This window comes from Acartia tonsa, chromosome 11 (assembly GCF_053477335.1).
Source record: "Acartia tonsa isolate MP-2025a chromosome 11, ASM5347733v1, whole genome shotgun sequence".
In the NCBI taxonomy this organism is placed as follows: Eukaryota; Metazoa; Arthropoda; class Copepoda; order Calanoida; family Acartiidae; genus Acartia; species Acartia tonsa.
In genome coordinates this window covers 31,949,611-31,972,095 of record NC_137270.1, presented here as the reverse complement: position 1 = coordinate 31,972,095, position 22,485 = coordinate 31,949,611, and the positions used below count along the sequence as shown (strand labels likewise).

At 33.8% G+C, this 22,485-nt stretch overlaps 1 protein-coding gene across 8 annotated transcripts; it reads right to left on the bottom strand.

Annotated features, from left to right (window-relative positions):
* Nucleotides 1-1,314: 1,314 nt before the first annotated feature.
* Nucleotides 1,315-21,658, bottom strand: mRpS30 (mitochondrial ribosomal protein S30). 8 transcript variants are annotated; one of them, XM_080177342.1, is made up of 25 exons: nucleotides 21,462-21,658; nucleotides 21,117-21,151; nucleotides 20,803-20,927; nucleotides 20,358-20,461; nucleotides 19,923-20,006; nucleotides 19,535-19,583; nucleotides 19,080-19,169; nucleotides 17,935-18,026; nucleotides 17,375-17,449; nucleotides 16,829-16,889; nucleotides 16,061-16,160; nucleotides 15,729-15,827; nucleotides 15,203-15,257; nucleotides 14,725-14,800; nucleotides 14,115-14,203; nucleotides 12,502-12,592; nucleotides 11,983-12,061; nucleotides 10,734-10,853; nucleotides 9,916-10,000; nucleotides 9,492-9,546; nucleotides 8,576-8,627; nucleotides 8,087-8,183; nucleotides 3,771-3,948; nucleotides 1,559-1,661; nucleotides 1,315-1,476 (listed from the first exon to the last, which is right to left on the bottom strand). In XM_080177342.1, the coding sequence occupies exons 1-23, from the start codon at nucleotides 21,597-21,599 to the stop codon at nucleotides 3,892-3,894; spliced, it is 1,908 nt and encodes a 635-aa protein (XP_080033468.1). In that variant the 5' UTR covers nucleotides 21,600-21,658; the 3' UTR covers nucleotides 1,315-1,476; nucleotides 1,559-1,661; nucleotides 3,771-3,891. The 8 variants fall into 8 exon arrangements, with proteins under 8 accessions (XP_080033468.1, XP_080033469.1, XP_080033471.1 ...); XM_080177343.1 differs by having other exon boundaries at nucleotides 1,315-1,437; XM_080177345.1 differs by having other exon boundaries at nucleotides 1,315-1,417.
* Nucleotides 21,659-22,485: the final 827 nt, after the last annotated feature.

The window sequence follows — 22,485 nt, the reverse complement described above, 5'->3', positions numbered from 1 at the left end:
CTTTTTTAGTATTGACATGTTTCGAATATTACAAGTGTCACGTGAAAATATAAGGGAAATTTCTATGAAAAAAAAGTTTATCTCAGATGATTAAGACGAAAAAAGGCAAAAAATTCGGCGGGAAACGCCGGTTTTCGGCGGGAGCGGCGGTTTCACCGCCGTTTCTTTACAGTTCCATATTGTCCTCCACAAAAGCAACTTCTGTGCCAAATTTTAGAGCTGTAACTCTTTTATGGGCTGAGTTCATGCGCGTTTACTTTTGGTTTCATAAAGTGGCACTTCCGCCTCCCCCCTTTAATATTTTGTAATTTCTCTTTGGTGTTGCAGTAACCTCTCCCAAAAAAATAAAAACATTCCTAGTACCTACAAGAAGCTACATAGTAAAGAACCATATTGCTTTAGCAGTTAACTAGATCAATTGGAAGAAATACATCCTGTTGGTAGTGCGAAATACGTTCTCCTAAAGTGAAGCTCAAAAATAAGGCTGCGCTAGCTTTGTATCATTTCAATCTTATACTCAAGTGTATTCTCTCAACTTCGATTAGAATGGCAGAATGCATAAACTTTGCAATACGAATTCATGACCTATCAAAGAATCATAAAAGCCCACGCACAGTATGACAATAATTTAGAAGAGTAAAAGTGTGTTTTGGTGGTAAATCATAGTATAAGTTAGTAGAATAATAATTATAAGAAAAGAAGTCATTTGCTTACAATTTGTTGTATTTACGGTTAATCAGGCATATAGATTTATTTTTGATTGATTAATTAGCCTCCAGGGGAAATCTCGTCAGTTGCAGTGGAATGAATCTGTGTTTTCTGTTCAAGTTACGCCCTCGACAAGTTTAAGAAAATTCGCCGCCAAAACATGCTTAGTCCATAGTGATAAAACTGTAAGATGTGTTGGATTGTTTGGGCAGTTGAACAGATGAACAGTGTCATGTGGTGTTTGGTTGCAAATTGGGCATTTACCTTCAATATTCTCGTCAATCCTATGTAATTGTAGATATGATCTATAGCCAGATCTTAATTGAGATTGTTGGAAACGTACAGATCTAGTTAAATTAGCCTCCATTTTGTTGACCTCTCGGGGGTTTACCTGAAGGACTTTATTTGGTGGATAGTTGGCCTCTAGATGCACTTAAAGTGGGAGGGGGATTAGTTAAAAACCGTCCCTGGACCTATAAGGAGCTTCATTGTAAAGGAGAACCATATTGGTTCAGTGGTTAGCGAGATCCTTACTATTTTATAAAGTAGGATTGGTTATAAATCCAGTAAACTTTATCAACCATTTAATATCACCTCATTGTTATCTCTGAAAATATAAAAACTAATTAACTGAGAATCAACGCAAATAACAAGATAAACACAAAACAAAGGAGCTAAACAATTTTCAAAATTGATAATAATCATGTACCTAAGAAAAATCTAAATAATCTGAAAAAGTAATTTGTCACCCGAGCAAAACTATTTTACCTCCAAATTTGCCAATATAAGAAATATGTATTAATTTCCAAAAATCAATTTATAGTACTTCAGTGCAAGAAAGGAAAAATACCTTTAATAAAGGAAGAAAAATAGTTTTTGTTAAGGTGCAAAATCGCTTTAAAGAAAAATCTTTGAATATATTGCTATTAATTCACGTGAGAGCTTTAATTTTGCTAAAAAGTGCAGAAAGGGGTAGTTTCATGAAGACCACAACAAAGAATTTTCAAATGTTGACATTTCAAGGAAACAATAGCATTCACTTAATAGGCACTAAATCAACCATAAAGCTGAATTGTCTAAAATAATTTCTGGGGAAGGGGTTTACCCCACAAGCCCCTAGAAGGAAAGTGCCTAAATGAACTCTGTATTGGCTACTTAGTTCAAATATGTGAAAAAAAAAGTTTCAATAAAATCAGTTGATATCTTTAATAAATAATCTCTGAACTTATAATTTTAGTGTTTGAGGGAGTGTTTTACTCCACTAGCCCATAGAAGGAAAGTGTCAAATTAAAGGGGGGGGGGAAAATGTGGTGACTCGTGCCACGACATACCAGCAATTTTATTTTGGGTGCTACTCCCTTAGTTTTAGAGATAATTGGGTGAAATCTTTTGGGCTGGGTCACTAATTACCCCAACTAGAGGTATCTTTCAAAAAAAACGGCGGCGGGTCCGCCGCTCCCGCCGTTCGCCGCCATTTTCTGCCGCCGCCAAAAAAAAATTTTTTATTGCATTTCTCGCCGAATTAGGCAATTTGGAATCATTTGAGACCATGTTATTTTTTTCAAAAATTTTTCCCCTTATAACCAACCCTGCGGGGGGACTTAGTCATTTTTTTTCAAATTCTCGTTTATCAAGGTATATCTTAAATTCAGTGCCTCTCCTAAGCTTTTAAAGATATTGAGACAAAACCTTTTGAGGTAGATCAGTAAAAAATATTTGAATAAAAAATGGCGGCGGTACCACCGCTCCCGCCGTCCACCGCCATTTTCCGCCGCCGCCAAAAATTTTTTTATTGCATTTCTCGCCGAATTAGGCAATTTGGAATCATTTGAGACCATATTATTTTTTTCAAAAATTTTTCCCCTTACAAGCCGTCCTGTGGGCGGCGGAAAATGGCGGTGGATGGCGGGAGCGGCGGTATCGCCGCCATTTTTTATTCAAATATTTTTTTGCTGATCTACCTCAAAAGATTTTGTTTCAATATCTTTAAAAGCTTAGGAGAGGCACTGAATTTAAGATATAGAGTCCCCCTGCAGGGTTGGTTATAAGGGGAAAAATTTTTGAAAAAAATAACATGGTCTCAAATGATTCCAAATTGCCTAATTCGGCGAGAAATGCAATAAAAAAAATTTTGGCGGCGGCGGCGGAAAATGGCGGTGGACGGCGGGAGCGGCGGTACCGCCGCCATTTTTTATTCAAATATTTTTTACTGATTTACCTCAAAAGGTTTTGTCTCAATTTCTTTAAAAGCTTAGGAGAGGCACTGAATTTAAGATATACCTTAATAAACGAGAATTTGAAAAAAATGACTAAGTCCCCCTGCAGGGTTGGTTATAAGGGGAAAAATTTTTGAAAAAAATAACATGGTCTCAAATGATTCCAAATTGCCTAATTCGGCGAGAAATGCAATAAAAAAAATTTTGGCGGCGGCGGCGGAAAATGGCGGTGGACGGCGGTACCGCCGCCATTTTTTATTCAAATATTTTTTACTGATTTACCTCAAAAGGTTTTGTCTCAATTTCTTTAAAAGCTTAGGAGAGGCACTGAATTTAAGATATACCTTAATAAACGAGAATTTGAAAAAAATGACAAAGTCCCCCTGCAGGGTTGGTTATAAGGGGAAAAATTTTTGAAAAAAATAACATGGTCTCAAATGATTCCAAATTGCCTAATTCGGCGAGAAATGCAATAAAAAAAATTTTTTTGGCGGCGGCGGAAAATGGCGGCGAACGGCGGGAGCGGCGGACCCGCCGCCGTTTTTTTTGAAAGATACCTCTAGTTGGGGTAATTAGTGACCCAGCCCAAAAGATTTCACCCAATTATCTCTAAAACTAAGGGAGTAGCACCCAAAATAAAATTGCTGGTATGTCGTGGCACGAGTCACCACATTTCCCCCCCCCCCTTTTTTCAGTTTTACTGGTAGATCCAATCATAAAAGAGATTTTGAAAAAATAATTGAAGTGACAACTATAAAAACAATAAAAAACTATACACTACATTGTTCTCATTACATGGATTGGAAATAAACAGTTTGGAAATTTAAATGCTCCCCTTGTAATTACCCCCTTTCTTCTCTTTAGTTGCCCCGCATAATAATATATTGAAAAGTATTGTAAACTTTAAACGGCCTTTAAATAAAATGTGAATTATAAGGAAGTAATTGTGTTATTTCTTCATATTTTCTTAGTCTTGTTCTCCTCTGTACTTCATATCTGGCACCGACCATACAGCAATCTTATCCTGAAATAGTTAGACAATGTAGTGCTTTCCCTCAAAGTGCCTAGCGAGAACAGAACATCCCACTCCACTTTTTTTCAAAATAAATCATAAATAGGGGAGTAGTTTGTTTTTAAATATGCTTAACCATTATAGGAGGCCCTAACCCCCGCAAGGAGTCCTGACCCTGCTGGGCCTATACTAAATATTACCGCAGCCTCTTATTTAGTCCCATTAGAAGTAAGTTTTTTTGTCATTATTAAGATCTTCATAATAACTAAACTAATTAAGTAAGCAGGGAAGCTTCACAAAGATAAAAGGACGGTTTTAGACTATGTCGTTGCTAAATACAAGTCGTGGAAGGTTTTAGGCTATTTTTCTATCTGTTTGAGAAAAATATAACTTCTTATGTCAATCAATACTATTAATGGGAGTAATCGTTTAAGTTTCTTTGATGACAAAAAATACAAATATGACGATCGGATAGAAAATTGGACTTTTGAAGGTTTTTATTAGAGAAGTTACTCTATGAGTCACACTTATCTGTATATTTTTTCTTATTTTTCTCCAATGTTACCATCCCCTTTTTCCATTATTTAAGTGATCGGCAATAAATTAATGTATCTCCCATGCCTATTGCCTATACCCAAACAAACTTTTCACTTTCAACACCCACGCTCACCAGAGAGAGATGGGAATATGGGCTGTTTATTACACTAGTCCTCAAAGTTTTATAGTGACGTTTTCTTATTCGTTGGATTTCCTACTTAGGGGACTTTTACTAAAATTTGATTGTTTTGTTCATGAAGTTGAGTTTTCAAAGGTTTCAACCACTAATTCAAATCTACAGTAGGGGTAATTTTGTGTAACATCATTTGGGATGTACATTAATTTTTGGCCATTGTCTTATCTCTTAAATCTCTGCACGCTCACAAAAAAGCTCTACTGCTATTAAACACAATCACCCCTGTTTTCTACTGTGATGGTTGCAATGTGAACTTTTATCTGCACAAACTTACTTTACACACAACAAAGTTATTAAAACAAGGACAACAGTGTACCACAATATAAGCGAAGCTACTTTATACCTATATTCAGGGTTGGCATTAAAAAAAAAACACTTGGTTTAAACCAAGAAGTTCCATAAAAATTCAACTTTATACTAAATTAGAATACATTACTATTGCCCAGTTCAAAAATAATTTTTAAAGGTCGACCGATTTTTTTTGCAGGTCAACCTAAATAAGTACAATCCACAAAAACCTTTATAAAATCGGTCAACCTAAAGCTTCTAAGTTCTAAAGGTCGACCTAAAATTTCCAGAGGTTGACCTTTGTCTTTTGTGAACTGGGCTTATAATTTGGATACCTATTATAAAAAAAAAACTGGTTTTAAATAAAAAAAAAGGTTTAAACCAAAAAAAAACAAACTGGTTTGTTCTTTGTTCTTTTTTTAAAAACCTGGTTTTTTTTACCAACCCTGCCTATATTCAGTCTGTACGTGTGTCGTCAGATTGAAATATTTAGTAATTATGACTTTAAACAAAGCTGAAATTGGATGTGATATTGGACGAAAATATTATACCAAGTGATTTATTTACAAAAATCAGCAAGCCTTTATATTTTAATGTAAGATGAAAAAAACTCATTTTTTATTGCCCGTTGTCCTATCCGTCTGCAGTGACGGGATTTAGAAACTCAAATTTTTAAATACATCAAAATTAATGATATCCGACCAAGTTATAAAAAAAACTCATTGAGCAGCTACGCAATTATAAAAGTGCAAAATAATTTGATCAAACTATTAGAAATAATTTTAGTAAATAATCCCAATGCGATGTATTGTACCTAGTTCAAATAGCGGTTACGCGCGGCCATTGGGGACGCTTGAAGTGTTGGAGGTTGATTTGAATCTGATTCACCCCCACCACTTATTTTTTTCTTTTGGTTTTAAAGAGAAAAGGAAGAAAAAAATTTTGGGCGAAGCTTTTCTATATTTAGGATCGATCAGTCAATCTTCCGTTAGTCTGTCCGTAAAGGTTAGCTCATTTTATTAATTTAGACAAGTTAAAGTTGTTCTATCGATTTCAAACTTTGCATGGTAATCCTGTAGTGTAGTTGGGTACAATTTAGAAAGTGTAGCAACTTTATTATCTTTACCAGAATGTCCGTACGTACAATTTTAATTGGTTTGACTTATTTACATTTATATTCTGATTATTCAGTTCTGACACTCTTCAATTGTTATTGTTGCCATCCTTGTTAATATTAGTTTATAAAAGAAATCGGAAATAGTCAGGGAGTAAGGGAGGGGACAATGGATCGAATATTCAATTTTTAGGAGTCTCAGACTTTGGGGACTGGCTTAAAGGGAACATGCAAGAATTTAGCTGTTTCTAACCAATCTTGGGGACCAATTATGAATGACGTCACGCAAAATCATGCATAATCTCGCGGCAAACTAGTGCGTCAACAAAAAGATAAACAATAACAAGCAGACAGAATATTTTGATTTTGAAAATTATTTTGTAAATTGAATCATTACATTTTTTATATCTAATTCTTGTTTAATGTTAATTCATTCCGATTAGTGCGTTGTAGAAAGAAATTATATTAAGATTATTATTTATTATGAGCAAAGCCTTCCTATAATTAGGTCCCGCACATTTGTACGTTCGTAACGGTTAGCTCTTTTCGTTACTTTAGACATGTTAGATGTTTCTTATTTATTTAATGTAAAGGCAAAAGTTTTTTGTCTTTAGCTTAATATTTCTGTAATTAATGATCCGATTAATTTCAAAATTTTTGGGAAAATTCACGAAGTCCTGAGTTGTTCAAGGTTTGTTTATCATTAAAATCTCAAGAAGGTGTTATTTTATTTTTCTGTCCTGGATGCTAGGAGCGCAGCTACCAGTTATCCTAAGATATGTTACTTATATAAACCTTAAGATCTTTAAAATTAAGATGTACTTATGTTCTCAACTATTTTATTTATGTAGTATAAAATTTTGACGCAAGGTATCTCATTTTTATTTCGTTAAATGAAATAACTCGAGTTAAAAGTTCTGTAGGAAGGTAATTGTTTTAGTAAGTTTTGTAATATAATTATTTAAAGGCTTTTTCATGTCTAAGCTTTTTAATAAATACAATAAAAAAATTTGGGTAAAAGATGTTGTAAAAGTAAAATGGTATGTTTCCTTAATTTTCCGAAGCTTAAATAATAACAATTATGGAAATGAATTGTAATCAAGGGTTTTGATCTCTAGAATAAAAGGCTTGTAGTAAAGCATCAGTTTAAGGATGGCGCATTTCGAATTAAAAACAATTCAAAAAGTCAAGAATTTCCACTAAAGGTTGCTATATTGCAAATACTTGTTTTATCTGGAAATATCTGGGTTTTCAACCTTAAAGGGTCACAACTATAAAATTGAATTAACTGCCCATTGTCCCCTCCCTTACTCCCTGGGAAATAGTCCCTTTCGTGACATCGCTCCTTAAGGGGCGTATTGTCGTAGTAGTTAAATGTTTTTTTATAGGTTATTTTAGGTTAGGTTAGGTATAATAAGTGATTGCCCCACAGGGTTAGGTAATTGGCCCCGCAGGGTTAGAGCCCCCCGCAGGGGCTAGAAATAGGAGAAAAACTACTGTGAAAAATATGAAGAATCGCCCCTTTAGGTGCGAAGTCACGAAAGGGACTATAGCCAAGAAATCTTTAAGAGGAAAAGTAATCCTAAAATTGTAGGATTTTTTCAATTATGTTTAACAAGATTATTTTCAGCTCAACTACAGCATAAGGGGGGGACAAGGACGATTAATAATGTATGTGAAAATAAACTTTTGAAATAATAATAGGGTAGAGAGGGGGGTATAAGTTATTTCAAAAGCAAGTGGTTTATTTTAGCGGTAAATTATAGGAATTCGGCAATTCGGAGTTATACAAAACATCAGTTATTACTGGATCTTACATCAGATAAGCATGTACTCCAATAAAGTTAAACTTGTAGCTGGCTAAACTAACGATCCCACACATCCCCATTTTACCCCATCCCCTACTGCTGGATGAACTAACTGTCTGCCATGTTATCAAGCTAAATTGACGATAATTTTTATCCACGTATATTCTGCATCCATTTCTAACTTGTTCGTATGTCTGTCTATCCTACCTTCAATGGAACTTGAATCTTGGGTTCATATTTGTTGTATCTTCGATTCAATTTGCCCTTCCTTGTCCACGCGGGGCGCAATCCCTTGGCTACATACCTGGATAAATTATTATCATAGATGGATGGATTACCTTGTTAATTACCTCGTATGAGCGAGGTTGCTGTCTACGACACACTGTAGTAACGTCAGGTACAACAAGGATAACTTTGATTGCATGACCTTTGTCTGAAAGTCTTAACTGTGCATGGTAATGAGTTGCGACTGTTTATGGTCCAAAGAATCACCACTATTCCCACAAGACAAATACATAAACAAAAAATTATTTGATAAGCAAATTGACGATAGCAATATTTGTAGAATGTAGATAGATGGGGATAATAGAAAAATGAGAACAATAACGGTTCAACGGTTAGCGAGAAGCTTTGGTATAGAAAGAGAGACATTCTGTTACTTTTATGTAATGATCAGCAGCCAATACAATAACTTACTTGTGTTGTTTCTCATCGCAATTGACAAATTCTGGATTCCAATGTTCCTTGCCTGAAATTAAGTTAGATTAGCTTAGATTTATTATTCTTGGGTGTACATACTTAAAAAACAATAGGTAATAAATTAATTAAATGAATATTATATACATTTATATATAAAGTCAAATTCTATTGATATAGTTAATTTATGTAAAAAAATTTCTTCCCAAATGGCAGTTTCCTAAAAGGTAGGTATGCAGTGATGTGTAATCACACATTGTTTTCATACAGGCCATATAAGTGAGACAAAAAATATAAATAATAATATAACGATGGATAAATATTGTATCATATTGTAGAGGAAAGAATGATAATAGAAAGGATTGATTATGGCATACATGGTAATTGCAATAAAAAAAAAGAGGAAACAAGGATGACAACATCCATAAGTTTAGAAGCACAGAAAAATTATTGATTGGGCACACGGACAAATTAAGTTATAGAGAAGATGTTCTGTTCTCATTACAAATAAAAAAAGAATAAAAATATGCAAAACTCAATGAAAATCACAAAAACTAAATAAAATAAGGTTTATGTCTATTGAAGCATGTTCGACAGACGGACGGACCCACGAGACTTTACACAATAAATTCTTAATTCACTGTATTGTCGTATGTTCGTCCAATGGTCAAAATCAAATGTACAACAAACAGCCAAACTGGATATAAGGTATAACCAACAAGTGAAATAAATCTAACAATATTTGGGGGCAAATGGAGAGGTCGTCAATTTTACTAAATATGTTGCCCCGCAACTACAGCTGAAACCACGTATAGGTTTCGTGATGTTTTTGAATTAATTTCGTTATTGGTATAAGCTGAGCTGCAGACAACCAACCCTTAGTATTTTACATTATCCCTAAGAAGAAACTACTTACCCATGAAATCAATTTTCTGCATGTGCCACCAACGCCTCCTGGCGGTCAAACGGAACTAAAAATATACGATTTAATATTGACATTGCTACATAAATGTATTTTAACTCTAATATAGCGAAACTTGTAGCTGGCTAAAGTAATCCTATTCGCCCCCTTTACACCATGCCCTCCCTTACTACTGGATGAACAACCTGACCAATAAGTGATGTTCATTTTAGCAATCAAAATTCACGACTACAAACCGACTTTTTAATTGAAACAAATACGTAAAGATAGAGCCCACATGAACACAGAAAAGTATTTCCCATAATATCACAAGCTAAAATCTGAAATTTTATGGCTTTCGTACTTCTTGTTCTAATTGGGGGATTTGTCCAAGAAAACGAGATTGCCATTTCCCTAAAAGTTAATTAACAATACTTACTTGAGTCGGCATAGCCATGTTGTCAATTAACTTAATCTTCTCCCACATATAGATCTCAGGCTTCTCATTCTTCCCTACTTGTTTCCTAAAATGGTTTAATACAAGGTTAGAACAATGGAAGATTTATTATTCTTCAATAGTTCGCAATAATGATTTTGGTTACCTGGAAACTTTTGGGAAAGAATTTGATGGAAGTATTGATTAATCTCCTCAAGTTTTGTTTTTGCCTTCCGTCAAAGGCCTTATCGAGCACAGATCCCACCCCGTATATTTAAAATAAGGGGGGGGGGGAGGGGGGTTACTATGCCTAACCCCTGCAGTGCGGGGCTACCATGAACCCAATATAATTTTACCATGAACCCAATATAATTTGTATTTTCTTCGATAATTCCTTTACAAAGTTACATTTTCCCTTACTTTTCTTATTATGTGATGTATAAAATATGGATACAAATCTTTAAAAATAGTGAAGAATTTGGGTTTTAAGTTTTAACTACCTATATAATATATTCCAATTAAGCTTCCTAATACCAATAAATAGGAAGCTTTATATTAAAGGTTTAGTTTTCTAGGATGTTTCTAACCATGCCATACCCTTTTCCCCCCCTCTGCTTGAACCTTAACCAGATGTCGCCTAAAACTATATGACATGTATGTATGTAGCCCTGATTCTCTGAAGTAAGGCATAAGATGCATACGGAGATTGGAGGTAAAATCCTTTGGCCCATTATAGATTGGTAAGCCTCGCGCACAGCTGGATGTATTCTATGTTACGTTATAAGCTGACCCGCAATTCTCATGGGACATCAAAATCTTACTTGTTAGCCAACTGTGATCTAATAATTTGCAGGAATCTCCTTCTCTGGTAAGGATCAGGATGATCTGTTACCAGCGGCATGGTTGGATCCAGGTAGGGCATCATGTTGTACCCTCTCTCCCTAAATAATAGTATAGATATTAGGGATGGGAATCCGTCGAATTTTTGGGCCGGATTCGGATTCCGGATTCTGAAGGAATCCGTCAAAAAAAGTGACGGATTCTTGCGGATTCCGGATTCTTATTTTTGGCGGATTCCGGATTCGGATTCCGGATTCTAGCAGTATTTTAAAAGGCCGTCCGTCACAGAGGGATAGCTTTTTTCGTTAATTTATCACTATGTTACTTGGTTGAAGCCTTGATTTGTTTAAAGTGTTGACTTCCAGCATAACTAAAACATTTACATCACATTAGTAAATTTAAAAATTTAAGTGCTACGTATGTCCTAAAAATGTGCTTGGTATTTTCTAATTAAATTTAGCCTACCAATTTAGAATCCGGAATCCGCTATAAAAAACGGATTCCGGATCCGGATTCGGATTCCAAAATTGGCCAAAAATTGGGCGGATTCCGGATTCCGGATTCGGATTCCGGATCCGGATTCCCATCACTAATAGATATATAGGTACATTAACAGAGAGATAAATGTGTTTCAGTTCTGGGAGCTTGATGGTTCGAGTCTTCCAAAAGCATAAAAAACAAGAATATAAAGATGGGGGAAATTTGGAAAGAATGGGACATGTGACTGTAAATAATAATGGGACCCAAAGTTTTATAAAAACAATCTTCCATGCGTCGTCTAAAAAACTTAGGGACTATAATTAATCCGTGATTTAAAAAATTTTATCTACTAAAGGGGTAATTTGTTTTTGTGAATCGTAACTAGGTGTGTACTCAGTACTGTGTATGTCATTGTCAATATATTGTCGATTTTTTATCCCTTTGATCCCTGGAGTGAAAATAACAGTTAAAGCATTGTAAGCGCCTTTAGTCCTTATAGAATAGATATATTTTTGCATAAATAGAAGTTGCGTGATAATGTTCTGAAAAATTGCAACAATATTTCCCGATTATATTTAATGTCTAACTGAACTTTAACTAGGTATAGGAAACAATGATTAATTTTTGGATAGATAGATAGGTGGATGGATGGATCAATAGATAGGTAGATGGTTATTAATGGATAGATAAATAAACAGAATAAATAGATGAAGGCATGTTGGGTCCACTAAAAATTATATCTCCACTTACTCTGGTTTGTTGAGATACATCTTGATGAGAGGTTTAAGGCAGTCTGGATCAAAATTAACAAGTTTTCCATCCTCAATCTGTTTCATTCAAGTTACAATACATAAGGGCATTATTTGAGGGATTCTACACAGTAAAATTGAAAATATGATTGAAGTACATGAATCAAACTCCAAAATTTTTAAAAAAAGAGGGACATTTCGCGTATTTTCCGTAAAGTTGTGTTAGCTTTTAGTCATATGCACTAGTTAAGTCAAATTGTTCCTAATCATTAACATTTCATATTTACATAGGTACATTTGGTCAAAATTAAGAACAGTTGACTTAATAAACACATTTTAATAATCGCAAAACCACAATTTTACAGAAAACACGAAAAAAAATTACAGTTTTAATCACAGTTGAAAAATTGAAGCATTGAGTTACTTCGCTACAAAACAAAATAGAAACTGCAAAAATAAATTCTACAGTAAATCAAAAATAATTAAATTGAAAATCTTTGCAAGTGTATGTAACTTTCCTTGTCGTACAACTGTACAGTAGGATGTGCCCACAGCAGATTTTGATGGGTTCGCGAGCTGTGATCATTACTTGACAGGTCACATGAATTCATCTGAAAAAAAAATGTTTCATCACATTTTTATACAATTTTGTTTAGACTAAAAATGTAGGTAATATTCTGCTTATAGGGGTGTATATTCTGCACAAGATTTATTTTTTTCCACGGCTACAAAGTTTTTATTTCCCCCAATCCCACCCCGCCCTAGTTTTTTCTCGCCAAGTAGGGGGGAAAATGGAAAAATATTTAAAGACCTCTATATTTTATTTATTTTATCCCTCCTAAAACACATTTTTTAGTTTTTTTCACCAAGGAGAGGGGGGGGGGGCCGGGGAGATGGAAAAAATGTTTTCAGTTTTCTTAATTTTTACATTTTTTCCCCCTCCAACCACTTATTTTTTACCCCCCCCCCCCCTTGAGCCGGGAATCCCATGTAGAATATATTATACACCCCTATCTGCTTATTAACTTTTTACAAACTACAAGTGTTTGTGTTCGTTTGTCATACCGTCTTTTTCAAAGCTTAACAATTTTGTACATAGTCATCCTTGTTTAGTCTGTAGCTTAAGATTTCGACAACTATTAAACCGAGTTCTCTATTTTGAGAAAGCTTCAAATCGGTCTTGTAGTGGATTTTATTCATGAGATTTGTGGTTGTTTTTATTTGTTGTTACTTTTCTGCCCTTTCTGAATACAAAGCCTCTAGATGCTAGAGGCACAGCCGCTATTAAGTTATAATGAATTGCCCTGGTTGTTCGGCAAAGAGTAGAAATTGATGTCACGAAATAGACAGAGTAGCAATACTATTAACATAAACTAAACTAAAAGGTTCAAGCATGGCATAGTGTAATACAGACTTTTTGGTGTGAAAACACAGTACATTGAAAACTATGCTCCCGTTTAACGTACTTGCCCTTGTTCTCGAAATAAGATTACGCATTAATATGAGATAATATCAAATCATCGGTATTTCTTACAAAGTTATTTCACCTTGACGTTTTGTTTATATGGGAATTTCTATAGTTGTGCAGCTATTCTGTAAATTTTTGTATTGTAAATAGAGATCAAACAAGGATAATATTGACCATAAGTAGAGAAGCACTAAAAAATCTGGATAGGAATAAGTACAAGGAGATTTAAAGAGAATTAGTTAAAATAAATAATCACGAAACCTTTCTCAAATATTTTCATATTGTTTAATATTTATATTTTGTAGCTCTACTGAAAGACCGATGGACAAAGAAAGTTAAAATTGGATGCTAATAAAAAATCTTATGTATGGAAATCTAAAAAAATCAGCTGTCGTTAAAAATATCTGAGAAAATCGTATTTTACCTAGGTACAGCGTTACGGACTGACGAACGGACAATGTTAACTTTTCTATTAAAAAGTAGAGAATAAGAAGATTCCTAAAACGCTTTAAAAAAAACAATTTAAAAAACGGTCAAACCAAGCAATTTTCATCTACTTCATCCTTGTTTCATTGGAAAATACCAGACAAATATTTTTGTCTATCATATTTAGTAAGTAAAAATCTGTACTGTATTACATGCTAGCGGATGCGCTATATCCATACCTGATAAGCAAAGAAAGACCAGAGTCTACCATCAGAGTTCACGGATTGAGATACTAAGGGGAAGGTTAACTCGGTCAATGGCGAAAAACCTTTAAAAATATCTCATTTGTTTAGCTGTTAATAATGTTGACATTCAACAATAAAAAAGTTATCTCTGCCTTTGCAATGGCATGTGATCTATCTAGAGTAATAGGAATTTTTCCTATATGGCATTGTATCAGATTAATATCCGCTAGATGAGAACCGATTCTTAGCCATACTGAAAAATCATGTCTGGCATAGTATAACAGACAATTTTCCACGAATATTAAAATAAAAATCATAAGATTAATGCCAGTTTTGTTTCTCTTTCAATACATTTTATAATCATGCGATAAATATGTATTATGTATTACCAAAGGATCTTATGGGAATGGGATAAGACAATGGAAGATAAATTGATAAACATCTTTAAACTATAAGTTGAAACTTTTGGGCCCTACTAGTTTGGAACCAAGTAATATTCAGTAAGAGTATCCCAATTTTTTCTGAGTTAACAAATCAAAATAGCTATAAACTTTGGGCACCAGTCTAATTTATGGTCCAATGTCCACTCCCTCCCTGATATTACCTAATTGAACAGCTTGACCAAGTGTCCAGGCAAAATTTGTGAAGATTCCTTTAGTTATATCCTCGTTTCTAAGAGTCTAAAGAAGAATATAAATAAGAAAAACTTTGCTCATAAAAACGCAGCAAACATTGGATTACAAAATATATCTTCAAAAAGTTTAAAGGGTGTCTAAGAATAAAAATTTGCTATGTTAGAATACTAGTGGCTACGCCCCACGCCCCTTAAGGCCTCAATAAAGAGCGGGGAGGGGAAACGAACCCCTACTTACAAAAATTTGTTGAGAATAGTTTTATCTTTAAGGGCAATTTATCTAAATCTTAGGAGGGTGATAAAACCCTCCCCCTAAAACAGTCTTTGTACCTAGAGAGATTTATATCGGCTCAGCGGTTAGCGAGATCCTTCGATACACACAAGCACACAGACAAACAAACATCCTGCTACTGTTATATCAGAATAAAATAGTATTGAATTGACTTACCTGTTCTGTTGGGGTTTTATTGAACCACATAGGATTATCTCTGCATCTGTTCACTCTGAAACATAATTTTCATTAGATCTTAATACCCCTTCTGCATTTAAGGTAAATGAGCTTTTGCTTTAGATCGAAAATATAGCAATATTTATTAAAATTTTGGTGCTTTCCTTCAAAATGACTAGCAAGCACAGAAATCAACCTCCATTATTTTTCTATTATATTGAAAATAAGTGTGTGGGGGGTGTTTATATGTATGCATTGCCTAATTACTGCAGCAGTTAGCCCTAACCACACAGGGCCTGTACCTATGGTGTCCTAACCCTGCGGGGTTATCTTGTAACCCATATTTCCTTTCCCAACCTAGCCAAAAGTAACATAAAAAAAAAAAATCTACCCATCTACAACTCTAATTTCAATTAATTTCAAAATAAGGGCTATATGCTCGACTATGCACTAACCAACCACCAATACTCTACATCAAGAGTGCTCTATAGATATAAAGCCCTGTGGTATTTTGGTAAAAATTAACCTGTCATGATAAGCCAATAGTCCCATCCTGTTATTGTCCTGTGGCCAGCACCCAGGTATATTTGTACCGTGCTGACATTTGGCTTTCAACTCTAAGCTCCTGTACACATAATGCTTATTTGATTAATTTGCCTCCAGTTTCTTATTGAAGTGAGTGATTTATTGGTCAGTTTTAAAAATAATTGATTAATTACGAAATATTTTTTTATTTTAAAGACGAAGTTTTTCTTTGTTAATGTTATTTATAAAACCATCATCGACGGATAAAGATATAAGATTATTGCAGAACATGGTCCACTCATGAATTTAGATCAGATGCAATAAGAAACGTACCTGGGATCAAAATCTACTATGGGAATATCAATCTCTGTGCAGAGTTTGTCATCGCGAGCCACAAACTCGTTCAACGGGTCCGCGTGACGCATATGCAATACTGAACAAGATTAGTTTCTATTAGAACTTACGCCTTGAAAGTAAAAAGAATGATCACTTGTTATCTATATGAAGGATACTATGCACGAACAAGAGCAAGTGATATGCTATAGTTTGTGATTAGTCCCCTTTAGACCATATACCCGTTTAACGACTTCAAATTAAGTTGTTACGATTTGAGCTAAAGGTATAAGTATGTCCTCCCCAAAAGCAAAGGGGACTATGCACGAACGAGAGCAAGTGATTCTAGGCACCTTCCAGCAGAGATTCTAAATGTTTTTTTGTGTGTGAATATACTAGGGTATGTTTTAAATAGTTATACCAACTAATTAAGTTTCACTATGGTTTTCTATGAATAAAACTTGTTAATGTTAAGCATTTTTGATGAAATATCATCAAATGCCTTGTTGCGTTCAAAAGTTCAAATAAAATAATATGCCGAAACATAATCAAATGCTGTAAATTACTAGTACACTAATAAAACTGTTTACAATATTACAAGTTACCATCTCTTTATCTAAATAAACATTTTTCATTGCTGAAAGGTGCTTATAATCACTTGCTATCGTTCGTGCATAGTCCCCTTTAGGTAGGTAGAACTTCTGTAAGTTTGGAGAGTTGAGAGAAGAATTTATTTTCCAATGGATTGGCCATTGCTTTATCACTGACCTGTATCTGAATGAACTTGGATGCATCTCTCATAAGTCTTATTTACGTATGTCTCATCCCTTCTCAATTATTATCCATTTACTTTTGTTATCGCAAAAGACCACTTGGTACAGCCGTGCACGGAATTAAAGAGAAACAAAGATGACAAAATACATACATAAGTAGCGAAGCACTAACAAGTGGATGGGCCACATAAAAAATAAAACATTAAGGTAGGCACATAGATTGTAAAAATCACTATTTTTTAAAATAAAATATGTATTGGGCTTTTGTAACTTAACCGACAGACCTATGGGCCAGGTAAGTTATATACTGGATGCTTGAATAATGGCATAGGGAATCTTCACCCACAAAAATCCAGCCGTTTATTTTGAATAGCAGCCGAGAAATTCACAGTTTCTTACAGGTTGATGGCTAGGACAAATAGACGACAATTTTAATTATGAAGTAGCTTCGCTACTAAAAATATTTTAACGCTGACACACAACATCCAGAATCAGATACTTAAGAATACAAAATAGGTATATAATAGATAAAAATTTTCCTGAGGGCCGCTTTTTCTTCCCACATTTCTCTATCTCTCTCAGTAATGGCGTTTTTTGCCTTTTTCTTGAACATATCCTAAAATATTCATATGTTACTAAACGGATGCGGCCTTGGTTTGCGGGAAGGTGAATGCAAGAAATTATCCTAAAACCACTATAAGATAATTATGATCCTTCCCTACCTTTAAAGAACAACAACCGAAAAGCCCTTTTTGATATCTTTTACAATCAAAGGATCCTAATATATTATATTTATTACATCATATCCACCACTTTTTAGTTTTAGTTGTGTTACAGGGATTCAAACCAATTCCAATTGTAAAAGCGTTTGCACTTTATGCAAAACTAACGGCTACGCTAATAGAGGTATTTTGAGGGAAGGTGGAGAGTCATTTTTTTCCAGGTACGATTTCTCTTGGGAGGGTGGAGGTACCTTACTAGAAAAAAGTTGTAAAACTTTCCTACAGCTTTTACAAGATTAATTGTTAAGGTGAACGATGTCGGTTCAGCAGTTAGAGAGACACACATCTACTTATACATAAAAATTACGCTGGTCCTAACCTGAAGTCCTTGTCGTTTCTTTATCATAGATTTGTCTGGCTTGATCCCGCCTCGAAACCAGAATCCCTCAACTCTTGGCTTGGTCATCTCGACTAAACATTCATGACGTCATACAAGTTTAAGAAATTATTAAAGTGTTCAGGCATGATATAAGTGCAATATTTTAAATCGAACAGAAAGGTTTTCAGCATAAAAAGATTTATAGCACTGGGATTTTGTCCATCATTTGCTTTCAAGTGTAGTGTAAAATTCCAGTGGAGACGAAATCGTCAAAAAAAACTTTTTTGTGTTATTGACAATATTCACCGGCTTTTGGCGGCAGTAACATTTATTCTAAAGTTTATTCACAGTTTATTAGCTGTGCTGTAACTACTAATTTAGGCTGAGTCCCTTTGTGTTGGTTTATAAAGATTATAGAACTGAGAGCCTTCACCTTTTCATACATTATTTCTAGCAGCGTTTCGGAGCTGGAGCCGGGAGCAGCAACATTTTTGGTGGAGCCGGAGCCGTATTTTTCGTTAAAAACGGCTCCGGCTCCAGATTAGCTAAAATGATTTTTTAAAGTAATATTATAATTTGGCAACGGTCTATTTCCATATAATAAACTGAAAAACTATTGTTACTTAACAAATAGACACACATCCTTCTACTTTTATATAGCTTTAATCAAATAAAAGCAAAATATTTTATATTATTTATTTTATTTTATCAAATTCAATAATGAACAAAAATTTATATATTAATTATAAGGTAGGAGCCGGAGTCGGAGCTGGAGCCGTATTTCCAGATACGGCTCCGCGGAGCCGCATCAAAATTAAACGGCTCCGACACGCTGATTTCTAGGATATTTCATAAATTAGGTAGGTAAGTAAACCTCTTTGGTATCTTTATGATCCAAAAAAAGTCTTCAAATATGATGGTTAATAAGTTCTACAATAGCAAACTAGATTTCTAAACAGGGACTAGATTTCGTACGAAACGTATAACTCTTTGTGATTACTTTTTAGAAAAGCTGCACATTTAAGGTATATCATGACCAAAAAACGAAAAATTAAAATAAAATGCGTACCTATCTTACATAGAACGTTGAGACCTTTTGCTACATTCTATGTATTGAGAAGCTTTTCTATGTGGATATTAGTTACCTGAGTTAAGTAGATGTGGTTCTGTCTGGCACAAGTTTGTTTGAATCAGATCATGAACACGTTTGATTATGTATCTCGTTCTCACAATTTCTAAAACAAGGACAATTTCAGGCTTTTTTAAAGATGTCAAATGGTAGGTTATAATTTGTATTTGAATAAGGAACAAGGACATGTGCTTCGTTTTAATCACCCTGTAGAGTTTTCCCTAAAAGTACCTCGTTGAGTGCTAAAAACTTCCCTTTTTTTTATTTTGAAGAAAATTTAAAATAAGGGAGGGGGGGGAGATGGTTCTTATTTGTTTGCTAGGTATCCCTGCAGGGTTAGAACACCGTAGGTATAGGCCAAGAAGAGGTTAAAAATATGGGGAAAAACTATCCACCCCTCCCCCCTTATGATTAAAATAAATTGTGGGAAAAGGGTCCTGTCTCGACACGTTTTTAAAAAATTGTTTCTACCTTTTTCTGTTTCTGAGTATGTTCCCTTGCCAGTAGCATGCGACTCACTACAGGTCAAATGAAATCTTCTTTTTTGCTTTAAAAGACAAGAACAGTTTTTTTTTAAATTGTGTACTCGCTGTTTTTGGGCCAAAGCATTTCGTCAGGCGACTAATTTAACAACAAGTATTGCAGCAATAACAGAATAGCAACATTTTGAAGAAGAAAAAAATAACAGAAAAGTTAGGTATCTTAAAGATATTGACAAAAGTTATGAATTACCTAGGTATTTCATTTTAAGAAATTTATTTTATTCAATATTGAGAGAAACAGAAAAGCAACTCTTGTATAAAGAAAAAAATAATTAGTGAAGGAGTAGGGTGAACTTTTATTAATTTCATTCATTCCTGTAATCAATTCGGTCGTTTGTAACATCTTTGAAATATTCTAAATGGTCTATATTTCTTACTGCAAGTTCTATATCTTTACCAATCTAAACGTAAATAGAAATTAATTAATGTTAACAAAATTTTGGGGATGGCGGGCGAGAAAAATTCAGCTATCAATAATAGCTTTAAATATTATTAGGTAAGATATCCCATTGTTAAGATTAAGTATGAGAACGTAGAAAAATATATCTTTTACTTCATCGTCCCTGACTTAGCTAGTAAATAAATGTTAAAAACTTAATAGAAATTTAACAACATTTTTTTTCTATGAAGACTTTGCTATATATAAAAATCGTATTAAGGAATACATCTAAGTTTTTATTCTCTTTAATTGATAAGTGATATGCATTAAACTCTCATTTTAGGAAGTTTGAAAAATAAATGTAAATAAATACCTGAGAAATTACTTGGTCAACTTTTTTATCTTCCTCTTTATCATAGACTAGTTGTGATGGTAGTCCTTCTATGACTTTACTGCATGTTGAAAATTTTGCCCAATCTAAAAAAAATAAGTAATTAGAAGCTGGGCTACTCTCTAAGCCAACCATGTATGTCAATCTGTATTGTATATTTTAATAGTAATGTGACCCCATATAGGATTAAAAAATTAAGATGGGCTACAAAGATAATTTTCTTAAATTAAGTGGATACTCTTTATATTCTTTTTTTGGTCTGGAGGGGGGCTAAAACTTGAATACTACCTATATTTCTCTCCACTCACCCTGCAAAGTAGTTTAATATATTCAAAAGCTTCCCTGAAAATTTAGGACCAAAACTGTCATACTGGACGCACGCATATAATACATCAAGCATAATATATATAGATCATGCAATACCTACCTAAAAGATCTGTGGCAATGTGGCTGGTATTAACTAGGTAACTGTACCATCCAAACATTTTGGGTCGATTTATTTGGTACATTTTCTCCTCCACAGTTTTCAAAGATTTTACAGCTTCTTTGGTCCTGAAAAAAAAATAATATCAAATATTATTAAAACTTTTCTGGTGTTCCAAGACGGTCAAAAGTAAGTTCCTTGTAAAACTTTTATGATAGTGAGCCTTACATTTTTGTCAATTTATTTTCGATGCTTTAAAAATGACATAAACTAATACTAGGTAGGTAGGTACTATTTCTTAGAAAAAGTTTACTTACTTGAAAATATTTTTCTCCTCTTCATTCTTGAAAGGCTATAATAAAGGAATGTTAAAAATATTTCAAAATCTAAATAACGTAAGTAATAAGATGTCTAAATAAGTAAAAATATATAATCAGGGCTTTGTCAGTGAAAATTTGATTTTTAGTTATGATCTTTAAATAAAATGAAATTAAAAAACTTTATAAAAGTGCAACCTTGTCCATTAAGAAGTGTAACGGTTAGAAGTCCGTACGTACATGTTGTAAAAAATATACACGTATATGCGCGTACATATACTGATTACCTATTAAAAAATTAGCTAAACTATGGATGAAACATTTTAATTTAAAATAAATACTTACACTAATTTTAGGATAAACTGCAGTCTCCACGTACTCATTAATCTTAGTGGGTCCATGCAGGCTTCGAACTCCAAGCCTCAAGGCTGCAGAGTTTAGGCCCTTGCCCAAACCGCGTAAATTTTCAAGTTGAAAAGCCATTGTTTTAATATTTACAAAAGCTTATATATTTCAGTTAGTTGTGTAATATTTAGTTAATCATCTGAAATATAAAAAAAAATATTTTGTATTACTAACAACTTTTAAGTTAACATTATACGAAAAGAAAAACTGAATATTTTTTTCCCGAAAAGTTAAGAATATTTTCACTCAAAAAATCCCTTTTCTGGGATTTTTTTTTTAAGTTTTAATATAAATGTATGAAATTTAAAACTTACATGATCATTTTATTCTAAAACTTCAAATTTAGGAGCCCTGCAGGGTTAAAAATCCTAAGACCCAAACGACTACAAGGGGAAAATGAGGGGCAAAAATGTAGAAAAATAAGGCAGAGCGATGATGCCGCGTTACTTTATCTTTTTTCATGGATGCGCAGTAGGTTACATTATTTCTCTGTAGAATTTTTCCTTATTTGTTAAAGTTCTTACGAGACAATGGAACTAAAATATATGTGGATATTATGACAATACAAAAAATGTAATTGTAGCTTGCTAGCATTGAAGTCGTTTATTGATCAGTGTGTTCATCCAGTGTGAGGGGATGGAATAGAACGTAAATGGGATGGAAGGGGTAGAATCGTTATTTTGGATCACTGCGAGTTTCAATTTATTAGAAAACATAAAAATCTGGTGTAATTATATTTTTTAAAGATCCTTGCCCTACTATCATTTAAAAGTGGTTTCGCTTCAGTATCCAGAGAATCTTTTTTCCAAGGAATATAGAAAAGCACAAAAATAGCTTAATACTATAAAACATTAAAGTTACTTAAACATTTAGCCTACAAAAAAATACCCTTTATGAAGATTTCCTAAATGGAAAATTCAATTGATTAGAGATCTTAATCGATGATAAACAAACGAAAATGGCA

Bases quoted from the DNA above. Each gene is read 5' to 3' on its own strand.
- mRpS30 (XM_080177340.1), bottom strand. From the start codon at position 21,599: ATGGCTTTTCAACTTGAAAATTTACGCGGTTTGGGCAAGGGCCTAAAC. The intron at 21,152-21,461 runs GTAAGTATTTAT...CCTTTATTATAG, and splicing joins CAGTTTATCCTAAAATTAGT to CCTTTCAAGAATGAAGAGGA. The intron at 14,204-14,724 runs GTAATATCAGGG...ATATTTTTAAAG, and splicing joins TGGTCAAGCTGTTCAATTAG to GTTTTTCGCCATTGACCGAG.